Raw genomic sequence first — 18,459 nt, 5'->3', positions numbered from 1 at the left:
AATTTATATGTCCTAATATTACTTTAAATTTATTGATTAAAGTCAATGGTATTGTTAATAGTCACTTGCGTACTTCCCAATTATTACTGTTTATCAAACCTCTATTACAATTCACTACCAACATGTTATGACTGGATTGAACGAGACCGATGCAAGAATCCTCGTAACTTCGAGGCATTTGTTTTTATGGCCTTTGGCAGAAACTTATTTTAAAAATGCTGAAAAGGTTCTCCAAGATTGTGGTGTTTGCGATTCTTTTGGACGTTTGCTATCTACAGGATTGCAATGCCTTTACTCTGTTCTAATGGTAATATTTTTTAAAAAGTCCAAAGCTAAATTTTAGGATACTAAAATGGAACCTCGCGTTGAACTACTGACACGAAAACGCATATGTGAAGTTTTGTTAAGCCATACCGTCGAATATGCAGATGTAGAGGCAATTTTGAATCGAGCACTAATCATTGCAGAACAACATGTATGGTAAATATTTAGACGTGCATTATTGACATTATTAGAACCTTACTGAGTACAAGTTTTCATTACAATTGCTATTAAGTCGTGTTTTTTGTAGAACTTCTCCAAAGGCTGCTAAGGTTCTCTTAACTAGGTGTGTACGGGAGGCAGAAGAATATGCAAAAGTTGCAGAAATATACCACTCTAACAATCAATCTAATCCTCATCGATGGGTCTATGAATTCTTACTAGCAACACTCGAATTTCAAAATGTATCTCAAGTTGCAAATAGTATACATAATTATGCAAATCATCATAAACACCAACATCTTCAGTTATTAGCAATGATATTGAATCAGTCATTGCCAATGGATGAGATCTCTACAGACTCTGATCAAATTTCCATTCTTTGTTTGGTAACTCAAATTGCACAGTGCTTGCGTAAAGGTGAGATTTTGCTCGCTCGAGAAATACTTCCCAAAATCCATTCTAAGTTAGAATCAGAGACATTCGTTTGGCCTTCTTCCTATATTGATTTTTTCATTGATGATACTAGCAAAATATCCATCAAATGGATGAGTATAAATCAACTATATTTGTTAATATATCTGATTTCTGGATTTTGTTACATCTCGGATAGCACATCAGGGAGAGCTAGCCGTTTTCTTCAGGAAGGACTGCGGATTACCGGAGACTTTAAACATCAAGAACGGTGTGTGCTAGAGTATTTAGAATCTCAGAAATGGATCAATAATATTACGAAAGACATGAAGTATTACCTTATTGCTACATACTTGAGCAGATCCCGTTTATCTAAGGCCGAAAGGATTTTACAGTCTACTGAAGATGATCAAACTGGCTTTCTTGGTATTTTGAAAGGGATGTATCTGCAAAAAAGAGGAGATTTAAAAAAGGCTGAAGTTCATTACAGAGAAACTGCTAAAAATTTTTCTTTTCGGACAGACACATTTATCATATCTACCCTCAATTTGATCAATATTTTAGAAGACAGTGCTGCCGCCAGTAGATGCTTAGAGTCGATTGAACCGTTATGTAACAAACATGAAAAGAAAATATTTAAACTATGGTTGTTAGTCCTAAAAGTTATTCGAGAAGGTCCCCAAGTGCATCAAAGTAACGTTTTGCCACGAGTTATTCAGCAATCTTCTGAATATGCAAATACCCAATTACAATATATCTCCTTGACGGAATTATCCGAGAGGTTTGGTAAACTAGAACACGCTGAAAAAATGGCAATTTCCGCTTTAGAACTAGCTAAGAAAAGTAAAGACGAACTATGGTGTTTAATTTCAGGAAGGATTTTAGAAGGTATTATTAACGAACATGAAGGAATCCTATCATTGTTTACATTTTTTACTGTTTATCTGCAAAGTATTAACTTTATTTTAGATTTCTACCGAAGTGTTCAAAAATATGACAAGATGCGTCAACAAGCCTTAGAAAATAGTGCGTATTCCAAGTTAATTGAGGATATATACAGCTTTGTTTAGCTGTTTTCTATTCAGCCACCTTACATTTGAGTCTTCAATGTTGGTTTAAATAGGATGGTGATGTAAATATGTTAACATCTTTAAATATATTAATCTATATTTCTTGTATATCGCTGATATTAATTGTTTTTATTTATTTATTTATTCATTAAAATCGCATTGATCCTAACATAGAAATCTCGACAGATCGAACTACTTAATAACTATAAGAAGGTTCGTAGTACATTGTTAACCGAGTACAACTTCTACGAAAAGTACATCCTGGCTAAAATATATAAAAAATGGCAATTTTGCCAGAATTTATAAGCCAAACTCCTCCGGTTACGAGGTAAGAAATGAAATATTGAGAGTACACGCTAATTTTTATGCAGATACATCGTACTTGGAACCCTATTTACAACATTGGCAGTGGTATGTTTACTCAAATTTTTCATAAATGGTATCGCTTACAAATATAGAATTTTGGTTATGTATCCGATCTTAAGATATTTTTTAATTGGAAACTGTTTTTAGCAAAAGGGGAGGTACGGTTTGTGATTGAAGTAATGTTTGACATAACATGTGATTTCCCTAATTCTAGCTTGTTAACAAGATTTATTTAGTACTGGAGGGCAATAACTACATTCCTTTATGTTGGGCCTTTTGGATTAGAGTTGATTTTATATTTGTCGTTTCTACTTCGTTTCATGAGTATGTTAGAAAGATCTAGTCCGCCGCCTCAAACACAGAGCTTCTTAAAAACGGTATTGATAGTATGGTTTTCTCTTTTAGTTACCTCCTATTTTTCCTACATGCCATTTGCAGCTTCTTACTTTTCATTTACCATGTTATACATATGGTCGTGGAAACATCCACTGTACAGAATCTCGATACTAGGTCTTTTCGACGTAAAAGCACCTTATGTTCCATGGGTAATGGTATTATTGCGCTGGTTACGAACTGGGATCTTTCCACTGCTTGATTTAATTAGTGCTTTGATTGGACATGTATACTTCTTCGTTACAGATTTTTCTACAGTATGACGCCTGAAGAGAATAAGAAAAGAAAAAAAAGTAAATAAATACCACACTTGTTTTCTGATTGACTGCTGCCTATTGATTCCTTTTCTATCTTTACAAGTCGATTTCTATTGAGCTTGTGAAAGACTAGGGATGGCGAATAGTCACTGTCTTTTGTTTATCTAAAATGTTAGATGAATGATTTCCCTAATCAAGGGCACGAATAATATTACGAAAATTTCAGGAATTCGCAGGCGTTTCCTGGTTTGCCAAGCCATTCGAGCTTTTCTTGTTATTTCTTAAAACTAAGTAATAAATGTTTTATCTCATTAGTTTTTTTTTTTTTTTTTTTTTTTTTTTTTTTAAAAAAAAAATTGGGCTACAAGCTACTATTTGTATGTTTACTTTATGCGCGAGCAACATTATGATTTCTGAATAATCGCTATTTCCATTTTAAAAGTGTTGTATTTAAGATATAATGAAAATGTAAAGTATGTAAATTATATACTATATTATATGCGAGTATTTCAACATGGGCATGTGGTGTAGATGGTTATCACGCTTCCTTAGCATGGAAGAGGTCCCAGATTCGAGTTCTGGCTTGTCCAAAATTTTTGTTTTTAAATAATTTTATTATTTTACTTTATTTATTTTTTTTTTTTTTTAAACGACTATGTTCTAACTGCGTATTTATCGTCTTAAAACATCAGCAACATATTGCATACTCTTGAGAAATACCATTATCGTTCCTAGACTTACAAATGCAAGTGGATTAAAAAGAACAAAATGGGGGTACCAAATTAGTCCAAGTCTAAGAATAGCAATCTAGCGTAACCTCTAAGCCTTTGAGAACAAACCCGAGATGGAGGAATGTTAACCTTCTTTTTTCAATTTTTTATCTTTCTTATTTAATTTTTCATCTCATTTACTTATAATAGTTTTAAGATTAGATCTTGTATCGTAAAGTTGATTATTTTCGACTAATATATACCCACTTGCTCGATATCAAACATTCATGTCCAACCTCGTTGTACTTGTTGAATAGCGAGCCCCCGTAGTACTATTCCCCCACATAGTAAGTGTAAGAGATTCTTCCCGCCACAGTGATGTCCTTTCCGATCTGCCCTATCTACCTCTCACTAACCGAAGTGTATAAGCCACCTCTTTGTTTTTTGATAAAAACTTTAACGAAAAAGATAACTCGGTTTCCTATTGACTAATTAATAGCAGCCAACTAGATATCGCAATCAAAATCAGACCATTTTTTGGTACTTCTTATACGCTACCACCGGTCAATAGATTTTAAGCAAACACCTCAATGGACTACCTACTCAACTATGCTGACCAATATGCGCTGGATTCGATATACAATGCTGTATATCCATTAGCTCGCGACAATATCGTTAGACAGTCGATCAGTTTGTTTTTTTTAACTTGGTTTGGCGGTATGTTCTTGTATTTAACATTTGCGTCGCTTTCCTACCAATTTGTGTTTGATAAAAGTCTGATGGATCACCCAAAGTTCTTAAAAAACCAGGTGTTCATGGAAGTTCTAACGGCTTTACAAAACTTACCTGGTATGGCGTTATTGACGGTTCCGTGGTTTTTGGCTGAGTTGCATGGGTACAGCTACTTATACGACAACATCAGTGATTACGGTTTAAAATACTTCTTATGTTCCTTACCTCTTTTTGTCATGTTCTCAGATTTTGGCATTTACTGGGCTCATCGTTTCCTTCATCACCGTTATGTATACCCTCGTCTTCACAAACTCCATCATAAGTGGATTATCTGCACTCCATATGCATCCCATGCTTTCAAATCCGCTGATGGCTTCTTACAATCTCTTCCTTACCATCTTTTCCCCTTTTTCTTTCCCCTTCACAAGTTGACCTACTTGGCTCTTTTCACCTTTGTCAACTTCTGGTCCATCATGATTCACGATGGTAAATACATCTCCAACAACCCCATCATCAATGGTGCTGCTCACCATAATGGCCATCACATTTATTTCAACTACAATTACGGCCAATTCACCACCCTCTTTGATCGCCTCGGCAACTCTTTCCGGGCCCCCGATGAGGCATGGTTTGACAAAGATCTTCGCCAAAACGAGGATGTTCTTCGTGTCGAATTGATGGAGTACGAGGCTATTCGTAATGAAGTTGAAGGTGATGATGATAGAGAATACATCGCTAACTCTGCTAAGAAGAACCATTAAACAACATATCTAGACTCAGAAGAGTTTGTCTCTGAAAAGATTTTACTTTTTTTTTTCGTTTTCATCATTCCCATTTCATTTTTCCCCGTTGGTTTTACTCTTTTGGTCACGTATTTCTATTTCTATGGTTGGTATTACATGCATTATTTACCCGCTCTACCTTCAGTTGCTATAAAGGAACAATGTGAGCGATTTTATATATCCTTTGCAAACTTTTTGCTAATTTACATTTCGAGTCTCTTTAGCATTCCCAAGTTTGTTTTTTTTCGGTTTATTCTTTTAGAACGATAAATCCAGAAAATTTGGAAGTCTCGCATCTAGTCATTCACTCCTTTCTTTTCAAATGACTTGTTTTTTTTGCTTTGCAATTTCTTACCACCTCCCTTTTGAAACGTTGTTTGTTCAGTTGGGTTGATTGGTACTATCATCTCACAAATAATTTACTTCAAATACACTCGTTTTTGCTGTTCACGTCGTTGTAGTTGTTTGCTAGTTTCGTATACGAAATGAAAATTTTGCTCTTATCTTTACTTTTCTATTTTGAAATAAAATGAATGTCAAGCTTACACATGTCATCGACACTAATTTTGATTTGCAATAACTAGTAACTATTCGTTTGTAAACCACTGCTAATTAATCAAAAATTACCAGACTCCTTTCCATTTATTGACTTAGTATGTAATTAGATTTACATGTTTTTCTATTTCTATTTACATATTGATATCTAACGTTGCCAGATGATTTCCTAGAATTTTGTACCCTTTTGATGTTTGCTATATCTTAGGTAGTATTGAATCATAATATTACTTCGCCTCACCAGCTTCTTTCATGTAGTCTACGAAGCAAAAACTTAGTAATGACTCTACCAAAAGAATTTTTAATGAGGACAAAAAAATGAATTAAACAATAATAAAAACAAAACATTCTTTTGAAACCTAACCATAAAATATTAATTGAATCAATCACAAACATTTTACTAGTATAAGAATTATGATATATATGTATATATGAGATTCTGCAGTATACTTTCCAGAATGAAAGAATTACCGATTACATTTCTCATCCAATTAAAGTTTTAAAGTCGCTGAAAAACTTTCAGCAAACTAAGATGGTCTACTTATGACTCCTAAAATAACAATTAAGAAAATAATCGTGATCGAAAAAATTTAGTTCTCATCAAAACAAAATTCAGGTTTGATTTATTCAACACCAATAACGACAAAAAAAAAGTGAACGAAAAGAATATCCACACAAGTAGACCATTGTAGAATCAGTATAGATAGCGATTGGTATATGTACGCACAACAAGGCAGATTCACTGGCTATATTAATGCGTAATACAACAAAGAAGTAAAATAAGTTTGGTGGCAAAAATGGATATACAAGAACTTTAGAAGATGAATGCATATACCCGTTACATTTAATCAATTCGGGCACGATGAATTGGAATTGGAACAAAATCATCAAGTTTCACGGGTAAAGCATCGCGAGCATGGGACGGAATTAGTTTTTGGTTAAGGTCAGGACGAATGGATAGTTCGAAGGGGGAAAAATTAAACAATTCGGGTAAATGACGAGGAGAAGCATCGGGATTACGAGAGTTATGAAGCTTAGTATTAGGATCCCGAAGCTCATCAAAAAAGGGATGGCACATTGCCTCAGCAGCAGTAAGGCGATCAGTAGGTGTATATTGAAGCATTTTTGATAAGAGATCCAATGCATCAAGGGGAACACTTCGAGAAAACACTCGTGAAAGAGGCTGTGGACGTATTTGTGGGAATCGATGTTCCATATAATTAGGATTCATAGTCTTTATTTGTTCTCGACTAGGAGTACCGAGAATTTTGATAATCTCTACCAACTGATCAATGCCACTTTCACCGGGAAAAAGAGGATGTCCAAGCATAAGCTCAGCCATCACGCATCCAGTAGACCAGATGTCAATAGCGTGAGTATAATCAGTAGCTCCAAAAATCAATTCTGGAGCTCGATAATAACGAGAACATATATAAGAGACATTTGGTTCACCAGCAACCAAGATTTTTGCGCTACCAAAATCACAAAGCTTTAATATTCCGTTTTCCGGATCTAATAGTAGATTTTGAGGTTTGATATCACGATGGCAAATACCGCTAGCATGAATGTAGGCTAAAGAACGCAAAAGCTGATATATATACAATTTGACTTCCAGCATTGGCATAGAAAGTTTTTGACGAGTATATAGACGAGAAGCACGATAAATCGTTTCAGGCATAAACTCTAGAACCAAATTTAGATAGACTTCATCGGAATTATCACCGGTGGTATAATAGTAGGCAATTAAATCGACAATATTTGGATGCTTCATAATTCGCATAATTTGTAACTCCCTATTCTAAAATTAAGTGTTAGAAACAAAGGTTCATTGGAGAAGATTTATAATACTGAGTTTTTTTATAAATCTAGAAAGAAGTGCAAAAAATGGAGGAGGGAAAAAGGAAAAATATGTTCAAAACGAATACACTAAATTTTCAACGCATCCAAATACTGGCTAAAAAAAGCTTGTGTATCGTACAATGGATGCAAAAAAAAAGCAATAGGCATTTGAGTTGTACAATTTCATGACAACAGGTATGGTAAGCCTGTGGACACTTCAAAGAAGAGAAAGCACAAAAGCAAGTAATGTTTTAATAACACTACTCTCTTACCATTTATGGCATGTAGACGACCAATCTTTTGTAAATGAATCTTACGTATATTGACGAAGCACGCGCGCTACGTATCTTCAGCGTAAACAAAAGTGTGCGGTTTTCACAGAAAAATAAAGTAAAATCTAACCCTTCCTTTCGCATTTTGCATTCAATAAAAATACATACCTTAAACCGTTTATCTTGCAAAACGCGTTTTATAGCGGCTTTGCTGTCTGATTCAATTAAATGAACCTGCATGACCACGCCAAAGCTTCCAGAGCCCACAACTTTACTCGAAGTGTAAGAAAGTTGCTTCACCTCTCCCGTTGACCCATCACGAGCGGTTTCCTTTATAATACGAAAGGGGTCCACAGGAACTATTTATACGGTTAGAACAACAGCACTATCGAAGTTAGCCAACTTACTTTTAGTACCATGATTCATTATGGATGATGATACAGAAATGTTAAATTACAAAATGAAAAAAAAGCTATCAGAGGACTTAAAAAGGAGGTTTTCTTGGCGTGATGAACGTGGAGTACGGGTTGTGGTAGTGGAGGAAGTTCTACCATAGAATAATCTCTGGGGTATAGTAGCATGATACAAAGTGCGTACTTCTAAGAGGTAACATTACGGGACATGAGCAAATCATAAAACTGTAAACTCTCGGCGCAAGTATCAAAGAAAAGAGGGTTCATTCTTTCCTCTTATTTATTACAATAACCATAAAAAAGTACGTATATTAATGAAAAATTCGTGCTTGAGAAATTGAATTCATGGTTATTAACCATCTTACGTATACGCGATTATCACATTGTGAGTTTTAATTCCTCCAGTCCGTTATATTGAATAGTGTTACCGAATTTAGAGTGATATACTTTGAAACTGCTAGAGCAAACACTGAATTCGATGTGGATTTTAGAAAAGAAAAACATATTTTTTAAAATAATTCACATAAAATCTAGTAGGAAGTTTGACTTTTCAAATGCCATCAGAATTGTGCTCCTACCTTTCAGTAGCAACTGCTGTCGCAATTCATATACAGTAAATAATGGAACATTCACAGGGAGACAAATTTATACTAGCATATGCAAATCGCGTATCCCTCCCTGTCTCAAAGGAAAAAATGGAAAAACTACGAAATCAGAGAGCGAACCAATGTCTCAGAAGCATCTCAAATATGTTAAAAAATACATAAACAAAGTAAGAATCCTTAAAAAATGAATGTGTATAAATAATGTCAAACATTCATATATAATATATAACACGAGTATTAGTATGCCACACCGCTAAAGGAGATTATGCTTGATAGCCTACATCATTAAAGCCATTTTGCAAGTCGATCTATTAACTCATCAAAAATCTTGTATTACGTGTTTTGTTATTTAAATATTGCGCACAACCTTAGCTTCGGTCAATTTATTATATTAGCTAATAACGCCTTAGTAGGTTGGCTTGGCACGTAAATAAAGTCAATTGAACACATTTTATACATAAATTTTGAGATTTCCAACTGTCTCTTCAATATCCTTGTTGATTTGGCAGTTTTAGAAAAAAAAATTCAGCTTAACGTTTTTATACCATATATTCATTAAGGTCAAGTTTCGTCCACTTTATCGCACCACGAAATTTCCATTTGTACCACCTTCAAATTGCATCAAATAGCCTGATTACTTAGTATTTAAACGCAGTTATTCCACTTTTGATTGTCTATCTGTTCATATTATTCCTCCTTGTCTTTTCGTTTGGATTTTTAACTCACTTCTAGTCTTTTTTTGATAACTGTTGAACAAATTATATCTCTTCTAGCCATCGGACGCTGATTTTCATTCCTTTCTTTTTTTTTACTGTTATTTCGTTCATTTTAGCATTTTTGGCACTATCTCATTTGTTTGCATTTGCGTTTCCTTGTTGAATAGTTTTTTAGTTTAGGGGAACCATGTCTGTCAGTACTAAACGTCTTGAAATGGATGAAGAAGCAGAAGAGGCTTTTGATCTTTTTGACGTGACACACAAAGGGTACATTGACTTTGAAGACCTTCGAAGATCTTGCGCTCAACTAGGGGAAAATTTGACTAAAGAACAGCTTCAGTTGATGCTCGATTTAGCTGGCACTAATGGTAAAGTATCGCGTGAAGAATTTGCCGAATTGTGGATTCATATATCTTGAGATTGTTTATCAATGGAGACAAACTTCATTTTATTTATGGGATTCATTCTCGCACTTTAATGACTTAATGATGATGGACTTAGTGTACTAAAAAAGATTAAACAATATTTCCTCGTGTTTTCTTTTTGTTTTCAAGCCATAGATGCCTGTTTTATATACTTGGTTGTAGGTTACAATTGATGCTAAAGATAAGTGTCACAGCCTGCTTGAACAACAATACTAGAATCTACATTCTTTCGTAAACCTTGATTTATTGATTTTTAGCATCTTCGTGTGTCTCTTTCATGATATATGTTACAAGGGATTGGCGATTGTGTAAATTCAGTGAATAGGATTTCAATGAACTAATACTATATTGTCTGTTTTCATTCATAGTAAAACAAGTTCTCAAAGATACCAGTTACCAAGCAAAATATATTGTCTTTTCGAAATTCAATAAACATACATTTTACAGGCTAGAATTCATGTTTTAAAATGCTTTTAATCAACTAATATGCTTAAGTAAATAAACGAAATTTTTATCTAAAAATATGTCTTTATAGCGAGTTTTACTTGTACTCGAAAAGTTCTCCAACATTTTTTCGTCACATACCACAAATGATTCATTTTCTGTATTTAATGACTACAATTACAAAATTGCAATGAATAATCAACTCGAAAATGTTTTTAGATTTGATGAAGAAAAAGAGAGGGCTAAAATTCGTGAATCGCCGTGGAAACATGAGTAAGTTAAGATTTCATTGGTTTTTAGCTATATTATACCAGTCTCTGAATTTTTTTCCCTACGTTAATTTATTAAAATTATAAATCCTGTAATGCTAACAATAACAGCCCAGAGTTTTTCCGTTCTGTCAAAATCTCAGCAGTAGCTTTGTTGAAAATGTTACGGCATGTATCTCAAGGCATGCCATTAGAGGTAATGGGCTATGTTCAGGGGAAGGTTGAAGGGGCCTCCTTGATTATTTTAGATTCTTTTGCGTTACCAGTTGAAGGTACTGAGACTCGTGTCAATGCACATGAAGAAGCACAAGAATACAGTGTACAATATCATACTCTTTGCAAGTCTGTTTACAGACATGAAAATGTCATAGGATGGTACCATTCACATCCTAACTATGGTTGCTGGCTTTCAGGTGTAGATGTTGAAACTCAGCGCCAAAATCAAAAATATCAGGATCCATTTGTTGCCGTTGTGTTGGACCCGAAGCGATCCTTGGAATCTCCATATGTAAACATTGGAGCATTTCGAACCTATCCTGTCGGTAATGATGGCTCTATCCGCACAAAATCTCGTCATCACCCGTCTGTCTTATTTAAAAATTTACCTTCTTCCAAAATCGAAGATGCCGGAGCCCACGCAGAAGCGTACTACAGTCTCCCTATAACTTACTTTCATTCCAAAGCTGAAAAAAAGGTTACGGAGTTTTTAAGGAATAGAAACTGGTCTAGGTCAATCACCGAGTGTTCTATTTTACAAGTAAGATTCATATTCTAATAAAGTTTCTTAACGAGTCTGCAAGTTTTTCTAACAAGCAATATAGAACAATGAATTTTTACATGACAGCGAAAAATTAATCGATCATCTTATTCATGAAACAGGGAATAATGAATTACCTGTTGCATCTGCCTACGAACAATCCAAAGCTTGTTGTAACGAATTATCTACTTTTCTGTCTCAAATTGATGTCCAAGATAAATTATTTAAAGAATGAATAAATCAACGATTCACTAATATCAGGAAACATGAGATATATAAACGTCGAATCTACTAAGTAATACAGTACAGTTTATTAATGAAAGTCATATTAATATATTTCAGTTAGTTTTTTTTTTATTACCCGTAATCTTTTTTTTTTTATTGAGTAAACATATTCGACTTTTGTAACGCCAAATTCGTAAATCTATTATATCGATGACACACCACTTTAAAAAGTATCAGCAATACTGAACTTCACATATCAGTATGTATGTTTTATCTTAATGCTCATCTTGAAATTAATAAGGTCGTAGACGTTGTAATGTCACTTTCAAAGAAGTTTTTAAAGCCTTCAGTTGCTTCCAACCAACTTCGTTTGCTTTTTACAGCAGCTGGTAAGAAATGTTTAGCTCAGCTAATGCATAAATGAGATTTTACTAAAGAAATTAGAGAGGAAGGTTAATTATCCAGGACATGTTCCTTTATCACCGCTGCAACGTATTTTTTTGGTTGCAGGATCAGCAATCATGGGATTGAAGGCACCATGGAGAGGCGGTATGAAATTTAGGTAGTAAAAACACTTCGGCAAATTCTTTTGACCTTTGCTACAGAAGTTGGTGAAAAGCTATATTTACTTTTTCTGGATTTACTAATGCTAGGAGATATGATATCTGTCCTAGGAGATGCATCTGGTCAACCATTCTTCCTTCATCGATTACTGAATAAAATGCTCGTTGATAAAACAGGTCGTGAAATTTTGAAAGATAAACCTAGAATGACATCGAAGTCTTTAAACTTACCATTTTTGCGGACCCTTCCGCCAAATACCCTAGGTAAAATTTATGTTGACTGGATAGACAAAGAGCATGTTGGACCCGATACTCGAAGCCCTACCCGTTTTGTAGATGACCCAGAGGAGGCATATGTTATGCAAAGATATCGTGAATCTCACGATTTTTACCATGCTATATGTAACATGCCTACAAACATTGAAGGAGAATTAGCTATTAAATGGTATAGATATACTTTACTTTATTTCTAACTTCATGGTTTGTATACTAACAATTTAGGCTGGAATTTGTTAACATGGGTTTACCAGTTGGAGCTCTCTCTGCTTTATTTGGTCCTCTACGCTTAAATTGTGAACAGGCTTCAAGGTTTCGTCGGGTATACATTCCATGGTCGATTCGTAATGGTTTGAATGCAAAAACATTGATCAATGTCTATTGGGAAAAGGAACTGACGAACGACATTGAGGACGTCCGTAGACGAATACGAATTGAGGCTGCTCCTCCGCTGGTTTAGACCTGTAATTCAAATTTCTTCCATTTACTCAATCGAAATATTCGAAAAGAACTGCATATAAATAGTTAATTAATAATGTTTATATATGTAGCAGTTTAACTCTTGCAAAACATATCCATGCTGTTACTCCCAAATCTAATACTAAATAAGAATACTATTAATCCACTAAAACCCAAACTCTAACCTAGATATAATTATTTTAAGCCTAAATTCCACGAAAAACTGTTAATGAAATTAAACAGTCAAGTATTTTAACGACGACCCTTTTTAGCTAGTCTTTTTTGTGCGCGCAAATCCTTTTTCATTCGACTGTCAACCATTTTATACTTTCCTTTAACACCCTTAGGACGAGATTTAAGGCCTTTATTAGGACCCTTTGCAACAACTAACGTAGGCTTTGCTTTAGGCTTCGATTTAGTAGCACGGCTTACGAGTCGCGATATTTCTTTAGCTTTTTCACTTTCAGTCATATCACCGCTTTCTGAAATTCCTTCAGCTTTTTTAGCGACACGTTGCAGACGCTTAATAGTACGCATCTTTTTACGACCTTGTGCCTCAAGAACTTTTTTGATAGGACGAGCATTAAGAGCCTTCATTTTTTCCCGCAAAGCCAAAACGGCTTCTTTGGTGATTGGCTTGTTGGGTTTATTGACGGTTGTTTCTTCATCCAAAAACCAATCTGGAAGACCTTCTTTAGATTGAAACGACCATCGATTATAACCTTCATCAATCAAATCAGCCTTAGACTTTCTCCTAGAAGCAATATCCTGAGCTAGTGTCATTGCCTCGGCAGTAACAATTTCAACGTTGTTTTCATCATTATCAGAATCAGAATTCCAATCATCATCTTCATCATGAGCTGAAGCAACTGGAACGACTTCAATATGATCATTGCTGTCCTCACTTTGGTCTCCCTTGCTTCCATCGTCATTATTTTGAGAAGCAAGTTCAGCTTCACGTTTCTTTATAGCAGCGCGGTTCATAGACATGATTTCCACATCAGCATCGGCATCTTCAATACCATCAAAAATGTCCTGGTCAAAAAACATACGTGCTTTTCTACTAAGCCCATCCTTAGTCGAACCTTTGTCTAACAAAGACGTTGTCAGTCTGTCTTTATCAGGAGTAGCAAAGTTCGTCTCAGCAATCTGAGAATCATCGCTTTCGGTGCCATTATCTATACCGTTCCATTCTTCATCATCAAGATCGCCACGCGCTTTTTTAACGCGATATTTCACATCAGATTCAGCCTTGCGTTTAGTATAATCAGAATACATTGAATCCAAGTCAGCCTCTAAGCGATCGCGCTCATCGTCACTATCGTATTCGACTTCATTGTCCGTAGAAACTTCTTCGTCAACAGATTCAGTTACGGGAAGCGTTCCATTTTCCAATTCTTTTAAACCATGCTTTTCAGCGGTTGCTAGACCAAACAAACTGTCTTCGCCCATGGCTTCATGTTCCAAGCCAATATCCATTGGGGCCAACATTCCCATTTGCATACGAACAATTTCACGCTGTTTACGCTGATTCGCTTTCCGACGCTCACGTTTGAGTTTAACACGTTCGGCTTCACTCAAATCTTGTAATTCTTGATCCAGTCTCTCTTCTTCATCCATTTCAGGAATCTCCTCAACCACTGTTTTTTGCTCATCCTCTACCTTTTTACCTATACCCATCTCATCTCTTATTTTCAGTCGCCATCTCAAAATATCGCGGAATTCTTTTTTACCTAATACTTGTAAATCTGAGCAACACAAAAGAATTTCTTCAGTAGTGACGTCTAAATTGTATAAGCGTTGACATTCCTCATCATCTTTTGGGAATACAATTTCAGCGGATGTACCAAGGATTTGAATGGGATCATTTGCGGTAACAAATTCCGATGCCAAGACAGTTTTGTGTAATGTGTAATCATCGTCAGCGTAACCCTCACGACTACGTTTTCTTTTTTCAGGATGGAACACTTTTGCATCAACGTTTGTAACTGGCTCTTGGACTTCTTCGAAAACGGTACGAGGATCTGTAAAGCGAGGATCTAACTTTTTTGGTGCTTTGTACCCACGACATACGACAAAAATTTCTGCAGAGACGTTACGAGAAGATGGAGGTTTAGTAGCCTCAACTTTATTAAAAAGTTGTTTGAATACCCATAAAAGATTATTATAATCCCTTGAACGAAAAACTTTTGTAACAAATGTACCACCAGCAACCAAAAATTCACATGCTAATTTCATTGACATTAGCACCAACTGAGCTTGTCCATAGGCGTCCTGCAACCATGCAGAACCAACATTTGGTGCACCATCATGAAGAACACTGCTCAATGCATTAATAAAAATTCGACAAAAACCAATATGGGCAACAAATATTCTAATCAGTTCAATCAAATTTCTAAGATTGCAAGTGAAACAAGAATAGTTGCACCCGTTTAACCGCTTCCTGCAGCATATCAATTACTTACACATCAGCTTTCCAAGTTTTCAAATATCCACGCAATTGCGATCTGCATTTATCACTTGTAATATCCTCAACAAACGTATGGCAATTAGGAATGGGTTTAATAGGAGCAAGATCAACACCAACGATTAATGAGCCAGGTTTGCATGTTTTAGAAGCAACCTGTAACCAACCACCTGGACTGTTTTGACGGTCAGTGTAAAAGGATTTTGAATAATAACTATACAACTTACGCAGCACAAAGATCAATGATGACTTTAGCTTTTTCAAGGAAACTATATTTCTGATTCAATTGCACTAATTTAAAAGCAGCACGAGAACGATACCCTAAACGTTAAAAAGTGTTCATTGTAGCTATTAATAAATACCTTGTTCTTTGGCAAGCTTATACCATTTATCCAAACGGCCTTTGGCCGTCTTTTTTTGTGATTTACCCATGTGGTTTTATCGGTGCAAAAATTGGTGAAAGGCAAAAGGCAACTGGCAAATAGCGTACAGTACACTACAACATAGACTAAAGAAAAGATACTGTCAAAGCACTTAAAATTAAAAATCTTGTTTATTTTTGAATAAGATAAAAAAATATTAAACAGTATGAAATAAGATTGGAGAAAATTGCTTTTGAATATGTTAATACTACAATATTTTAATGCTCAGTTAAAAAAATTACGAATTATTTCATTATATTCATACATTAATAGTAAGTATATTAAAAAATATTGTAGAGTAACGAGAGACAAATTATAGAAAAGTAGGTAGTTTAGAACCTTCATCAGACGAAAAGTGTAGCCCATTTAAATTGTTTTTTAACTTCTTTGAGATATCACTACTGGAAAGTGAAAAAGAAGATAGTTGTTTACATAAACTTTGATCTTCACTTGCAGAGGAAGATTCACTACACGTTTCCCAATCATGGTTTTCCAAAAACCTGTCAACCTTTTCCACATTAGACTGAGTCGGTGTATCATCAAGTGAATTAGTAAATTCACCTTTGGGAGGAGTACGTGATAACAATGGCTCTATCATTTGACGAAGCGACACAGAAGCAGGAGTCGTCGAACTTCCAGTAAGCTTGACAGAGTTATGAGGTGTGTCGTGCTGCGAAGGAAGTATCTCCTTTATATCAGTGACCGGAATCGACGAAGATGAAGCATCGGGAGACAAACACGGCTCTCTGGGACCATGCCGAGAGCCTTTCCTCCTAGGGGAAAGTGTATTACTTTTAGAATGATTCTTGAATAAGCAACCACTAGATGTTTCCCTTACTAATCTCTTACTTTTCGAAACACTTCGAGTATCAGGACTTTGGTTAACCATTCTATCAATTAACGGCTCTTCATGAGAGGCTAGCCTAAGAGGAAAACGAATGCTTTTTTTGCTTTGGACATCAATGTTTCTTAACTTTTTATTTTCGATCTTACCTGTGGTTTTCCGCGCAGGTGGCGATGACTCTGGTGAAGATTTGCTATTGTCATTAGAGGAAATATTCTCTTGATTCTGCAAAATTGGTGGAGAATGTATCATTAATAATCTTGAAGACAATGGTTTTCCAAAGACATAAATTTTCTTTTCGTTATCCTCCTCCCACTCCCTTAATGCGCATATTAATTTAGCTTTCAGTAATTGAAAATCCTTTTGCAAGCGCTTTAAAGTGAAAGGCTGCGAAGCTGATCCAGACAATACCTTCATTCTTTGAGATTCTTTATAAACCCTAGACTCTAAGAGAAGATACCGCCTAATCATGTTGTTCAATTCCCCTTGAAGATGGAGATCAACTTCTAGGTTCCCAATTTCTTGTTTCATACTTTGAATTAATTCTCGATTAACGTTAGGTATTTCTTTAAATTGAGATGTAAACAACATTTCTTTTTTAGAAACGAACATTATGCGAGCCAGTGAAAGGTACCTTTTTTGTAAAAACTCGTATTCAGTTTTATACTTAACAAAGTACACTTTTCGCATGGACGAAAGTTCATTTTCCCACTATATTGTTAGTTTGAAAATAATTATTTTAATAAAAATATCAAATTCTTACCAAAGTCAAGGTTTTATCACTATAGTTGGTCGGTAACTCAGAAGTCGGGTTTTTACCACACATATTTTTCATTTCGTTGACAATTTCATCGACCCGGGACTTCCTGCTTTCTAAAGAAAATCTGAGCTTCTCCTTGTAAATTATCAAATGCTTTATTCCGTTTTTGGACAAATCATCAGCGGGCATGCTAAGTTTTATAGACAAAGAATCCTGCAGTTTTTTTAATTCCTCTTTAATTTCAATGTTTTTTTCTTTCCTAAGTCTGTATATCTGATGAAGTTCATTTAATTTTGCTGACAACTGCTCAAGCTTTATATCCGATATGTCCTCAAAATCACCGTTCACAAAATTCACCTCATCAACTGATTCACCAAGGATTACAGATAACCTTTCAATTTCTTTGTACATATTTTTTGCTTCATTTTTCTTCGTGTTATAGATTGCTCGAATACCATTATGGTAAGTTACCAGGCATTCATATTGGTCAATTAGAGTGCGCGGTATTTCGATTTCTTCGATGATGCCCAGTCTTTTTCTTAAAAGAGATATCTCAGAAGATAATTCATTGCATTTTGACTCAATATTTATAATTTTGATCTCCAATTTTCTTTGGTGTCCTGACAAAGCGTCCAAGATGATATTGTTAAAACTGATCTTTGTAAACGAATACCCAAGTTTTTCGGAAAGTGTATAAATATTATTGTAATAATTGTTAAGCCTGTCTCCAATTTTAGCTAACTCCATAATATCTTATGATTTTAACATTAAAAACAGAAGTTCGGCATCATGGCCTTGGAGAACTTGGTTTATTTACCTCTAAACTTAAGGATCGAAAGTGAGTCACAACACATTATGGATTGGGACAAGTTCATACTAGCAAGATTGTTTAATAAAGAAGTCATGTCTTTTTAAAAAAAAAATCTACATCGAACAGTATTTTG

The 18,459-nt window shown here is 35.0% G+C and overlaps 10 protein-coding genes, 10 long non-coding RNA genes and 1 other non-coding gene across 21 annotated transcripts; 12 read left to right on the top strand and 9 right to left on the bottom strand.

The window, feature by feature from the left end:
* The first annotated feature begins 116 nt into the window (after positions 1–116).
* Positions 117–2,047, top strand: ssl3 (cohesin loading factor Ssl3). The gene is made up of 4 exons (NM_001018533.3): positions 117–307; positions 344–475; positions 516–1,782; positions 1,864–2,047. Exons 1-4 carry the CDS (start codon positions 128–130, stop codon positions 1,962–1,964), a joined length of 1,680 nt encoding a protein of 559 aa, NP_593137.1. The 5' UTR covers positions 117–127; the 3' UTR covers positions 1,965–2,047.
* SPOM_SPNCRNA.2413 lies at positions 555–1,990 on the bottom strand. The gene has a single exon (NR_191781.1). It is a non-coding gene; the product is annotated as a non-coding RNA (long non-coding RNA).
* Positions 2,048–2,194: 147 nt separating the features above from the next.
* SPOM_SPAC1687.17C (Der1 family protein) lies at positions 2,195–3,294 on the top strand. Its single transcript, NM_001018532.3, has 4 exons — positions 2,195–2,292; positions 2,336–2,375; positions 2,423–2,488; positions 2,567–3,294. Exons 1-4 carry the CDS (start codon positions 2,246–2,248, stop codon positions 2,984–2,986), a joined length of 573 nt encoding a protein of 190 aa, NP_593136.2. The 5' UTR covers positions 2,195–2,245; the 3' UTR covers positions 2,987–3,294.
* On the bottom strand, positions 2,556–2,864 carry SPOM_SPNCRNA.2412. Its single transcript, NR_191780.1, has one exon. It is a non-coding gene; the product is annotated as a non-coding RNA (long non-coding RNA).
* Positions 3,095–3,297, bottom strand: SPOM_SPNCRNA.2411. The gene has a single exon (NR_191779.1). It is a non-coding gene; the product is annotated as a non-coding RNA (long non-coding RNA).
* A 199-nt stretch (positions 3,298–3,496) lies between these two features.
* On the top strand, positions 3,497–3,570 carry SPOM_SPATRNAALA.01. The gene has a single exon. It is a non-coding gene; the product is annotated as a tRNA-Ala (tRNA).
* A 161-nt stretch (positions 3,571–3,731) lies between these two features.
* On the bottom strand, positions 3,732–4,179 carry SPOM_SPNCRNA.160. The gene has a single exon (NR_150494.1). It is a non-coding gene; the product is annotated as a non-coding RNA (long non-coding RNA).
* Positions 4,180–4,266: 87 nt separating this feature from the next.
* On the top strand, positions 4,267–5,810 carry erg31 (C-5 sterol desaturase Erg31). The gene has a single exon (NM_001018531.3). The coding sequence runs from the start codon at positions 4,281–4,283 to the stop codon at positions 5,181–5,183; it is 903 nt and encodes a 300-aa protein (NP_593135.1). The 5' UTR covers positions 4,267–4,280; the 3' UTR covers positions 5,184–5,810.
* Positions 5,811–6,037: 227 nt separating this feature from the next.
* Positions 6,038–8,404, bottom strand: gsk3 (serine/threonine protein kinase Gsk3). Its single transcript, NM_001018530.3, has 3 exons — positions 8,278–8,404; positions 8,039–8,229; positions 6,038–7,557 (listed from the first exon to the last, which is right to left on the bottom strand). The coding sequence occupies exons 1-3, from the start codon at positions 8,294–8,296 to the stop codon at positions 6,604–6,606; spliced, it is 1,164 nt and encodes a 387-aa protein (NP_593134.1). The 5' UTR covers positions 8,297–8,404; the 3' UTR covers positions 6,038–6,603.
* SPOM_SPNCRNA.2410 lies at positions 6,510–7,531 on the top strand. Its single transcript, NR_191778.1, has one exon. It is a non-coding gene; the product is annotated as a non-coding RNA (long non-coding RNA).
* On the top strand, positions 8,091–8,551 carry SPOM_SPNCRNA.2409. Its single transcript, NR_191777.1, has one exon. It is a non-coding gene; the product is annotated as a non-coding RNA (long non-coding RNA).
* Positions 8,552–8,761: 210 nt separating this feature from the next.
* SPOM_SPAC1687.23C (uncharacterized protein) lies at positions 8,762–9,079 on the top strand (the record flags this gene model as incomplete). Its single annotated transcript, NM_001018529.3, has 1 exon — positions 8,762–9,079. One exon carries the CDS (start codon positions 8,762–8,764, stop codon positions 9,074–9,076), a length of 315 nt encoding a protein of 104 aa, NP_593133.1. The 3' UTR covers positions 9,077–9,079.
* Positions 9,080–9,564: 485 nt separating this feature from the next.
* On the top strand, positions 9,565–10,434 carry SPOM_SPAC1687.14C (calcium-binding protein). The gene has a single exon (NM_001018528.3). It carries the CDS (start codon positions 9,792–9,794, stop codon positions 10,020–10,022), a length of 231 nt encoding a protein of 76 aa, NP_593132.1. The 5' UTR covers positions 9,565–9,791; the 3' UTR covers positions 10,023–10,434.
* Positions 10,435–10,608: 174 nt separating this feature from the next.
* Positions 10,609–11,841, top strand: csn5 (COP9/signalosome complex protease subunit Csn5). The gene is made up of 3 exons (NM_001018527.3): positions 10,609–10,746; positions 10,854–11,499; positions 11,564–11,841. Exons 1-3 carry the CDS (start codon positions 10,664–10,666, stop codon positions 11,732–11,734), a joined length of 900 nt encoding a protein of 299 aa, NP_593131.1. The 5' UTR covers positions 10,609–10,663; the 3' UTR covers positions 11,735–11,841.
* SPOM_SPNCRNA.2408 lies at positions 10,789–11,015 on the bottom strand. Its single transcript, NR_191776.1, has one exon. It is a non-coding gene; the product is annotated as a non-coding RNA (long non-coding RNA).
* A 12-nt stretch (positions 11,842–11,853) lies between the features above and the next one.
* SPOM_SPNCRNA.2407 lies at positions 11,854–12,663 on the bottom strand. Its single transcript, NR_191775.1, has one exon. It is a non-coding gene; the product is annotated as a non-coding RNA (long non-coding RNA).
* On the top strand, positions 11,931–13,124 carry coq4 (ubiquinone biosynthesis protein Coq4). The gene is made up of 4 exons (NM_001018526.3): positions 11,931–12,113; positions 12,169–12,273; positions 12,378–12,732; positions 12,789–13,124. The coding sequence occupies exons 1-4, from the start codon at positions 11,990–11,992 to the stop codon at positions 13,021–13,023; spliced, it is 819 nt and encodes a 272-aa protein (NP_593130.1). The 5' UTR covers positions 11,931–11,989; the 3' UTR covers positions 13,024–13,124.
* Positions 13,102–15,954, bottom strand: spb1 (rRNA methyltransferase Spb1). Its single transcript, NM_001018525.3, has 4 exons — positions 15,852–15,954; positions 15,717–15,810; positions 15,488–15,664; positions 13,102–15,342 (listed from the first exon to the last, which is right to left on the bottom strand). The coding sequence occupies exons 1-4, from the start codon at positions 15,919–15,921 to the stop codon at positions 13,275–13,277; spliced, it is 2,409 nt and encodes an 802-aa protein (NP_593129.1). The 5' UTR covers positions 15,922–15,954; the 3' UTR covers positions 13,102–13,274.
* SPOM_SPNCRNA.2406 lies at positions 13,491–16,137 on the top strand. Its single transcript, NR_191774.1, has one exon. It is a non-coding gene; the product is annotated as a non-coding RNA (long non-coding RNA).
* On the bottom strand, positions 16,137–18,312 carry mcp1. The gene is made up of 2 exons (NM_001018524.3): positions 17,519–18,312; positions 16,137–17,466 (listed from the first exon to the last, which is right to left on the bottom strand). Exons 1-2 carry the CDS (start codon positions 18,260–18,262, stop codon positions 16,225–16,227), a joined length of 1,986 nt encoding a protein of 661 aa, NP_593128.1. The 5' UTR covers positions 18,263–18,312; the 3' UTR covers positions 16,137–16,224.
* SPOM_SPNCRNA.696 lies at positions 17,398–18,452 on the top strand. The gene has a single exon (NR_151064.1). It is a non-coding gene; the product is annotated as a non-coding RNA (long non-coding RNA).
* Positions 18,453–18,459: the final 7 nt, after the last annotated feature.

This window comes from Schizosaccharomyces pombe (genome assembly GCF_000002945.2).
Source record: "Schizosaccharomyces pombe strain 972h- genome assembly, chromosome: I".
NCBI classification, from domain to species: Eukaryota; Fungi; Ascomycota; class Schizosaccharomycetes; order Schizosaccharomycetales; family Schizosaccharomycetaceae; genus Schizosaccharomyces; species Schizosaccharomyces pombe.
Note: the sequence above shows the minus strand (reverse complement) of the source record. Positions and strands in the feature narration are given on the sequence as shown.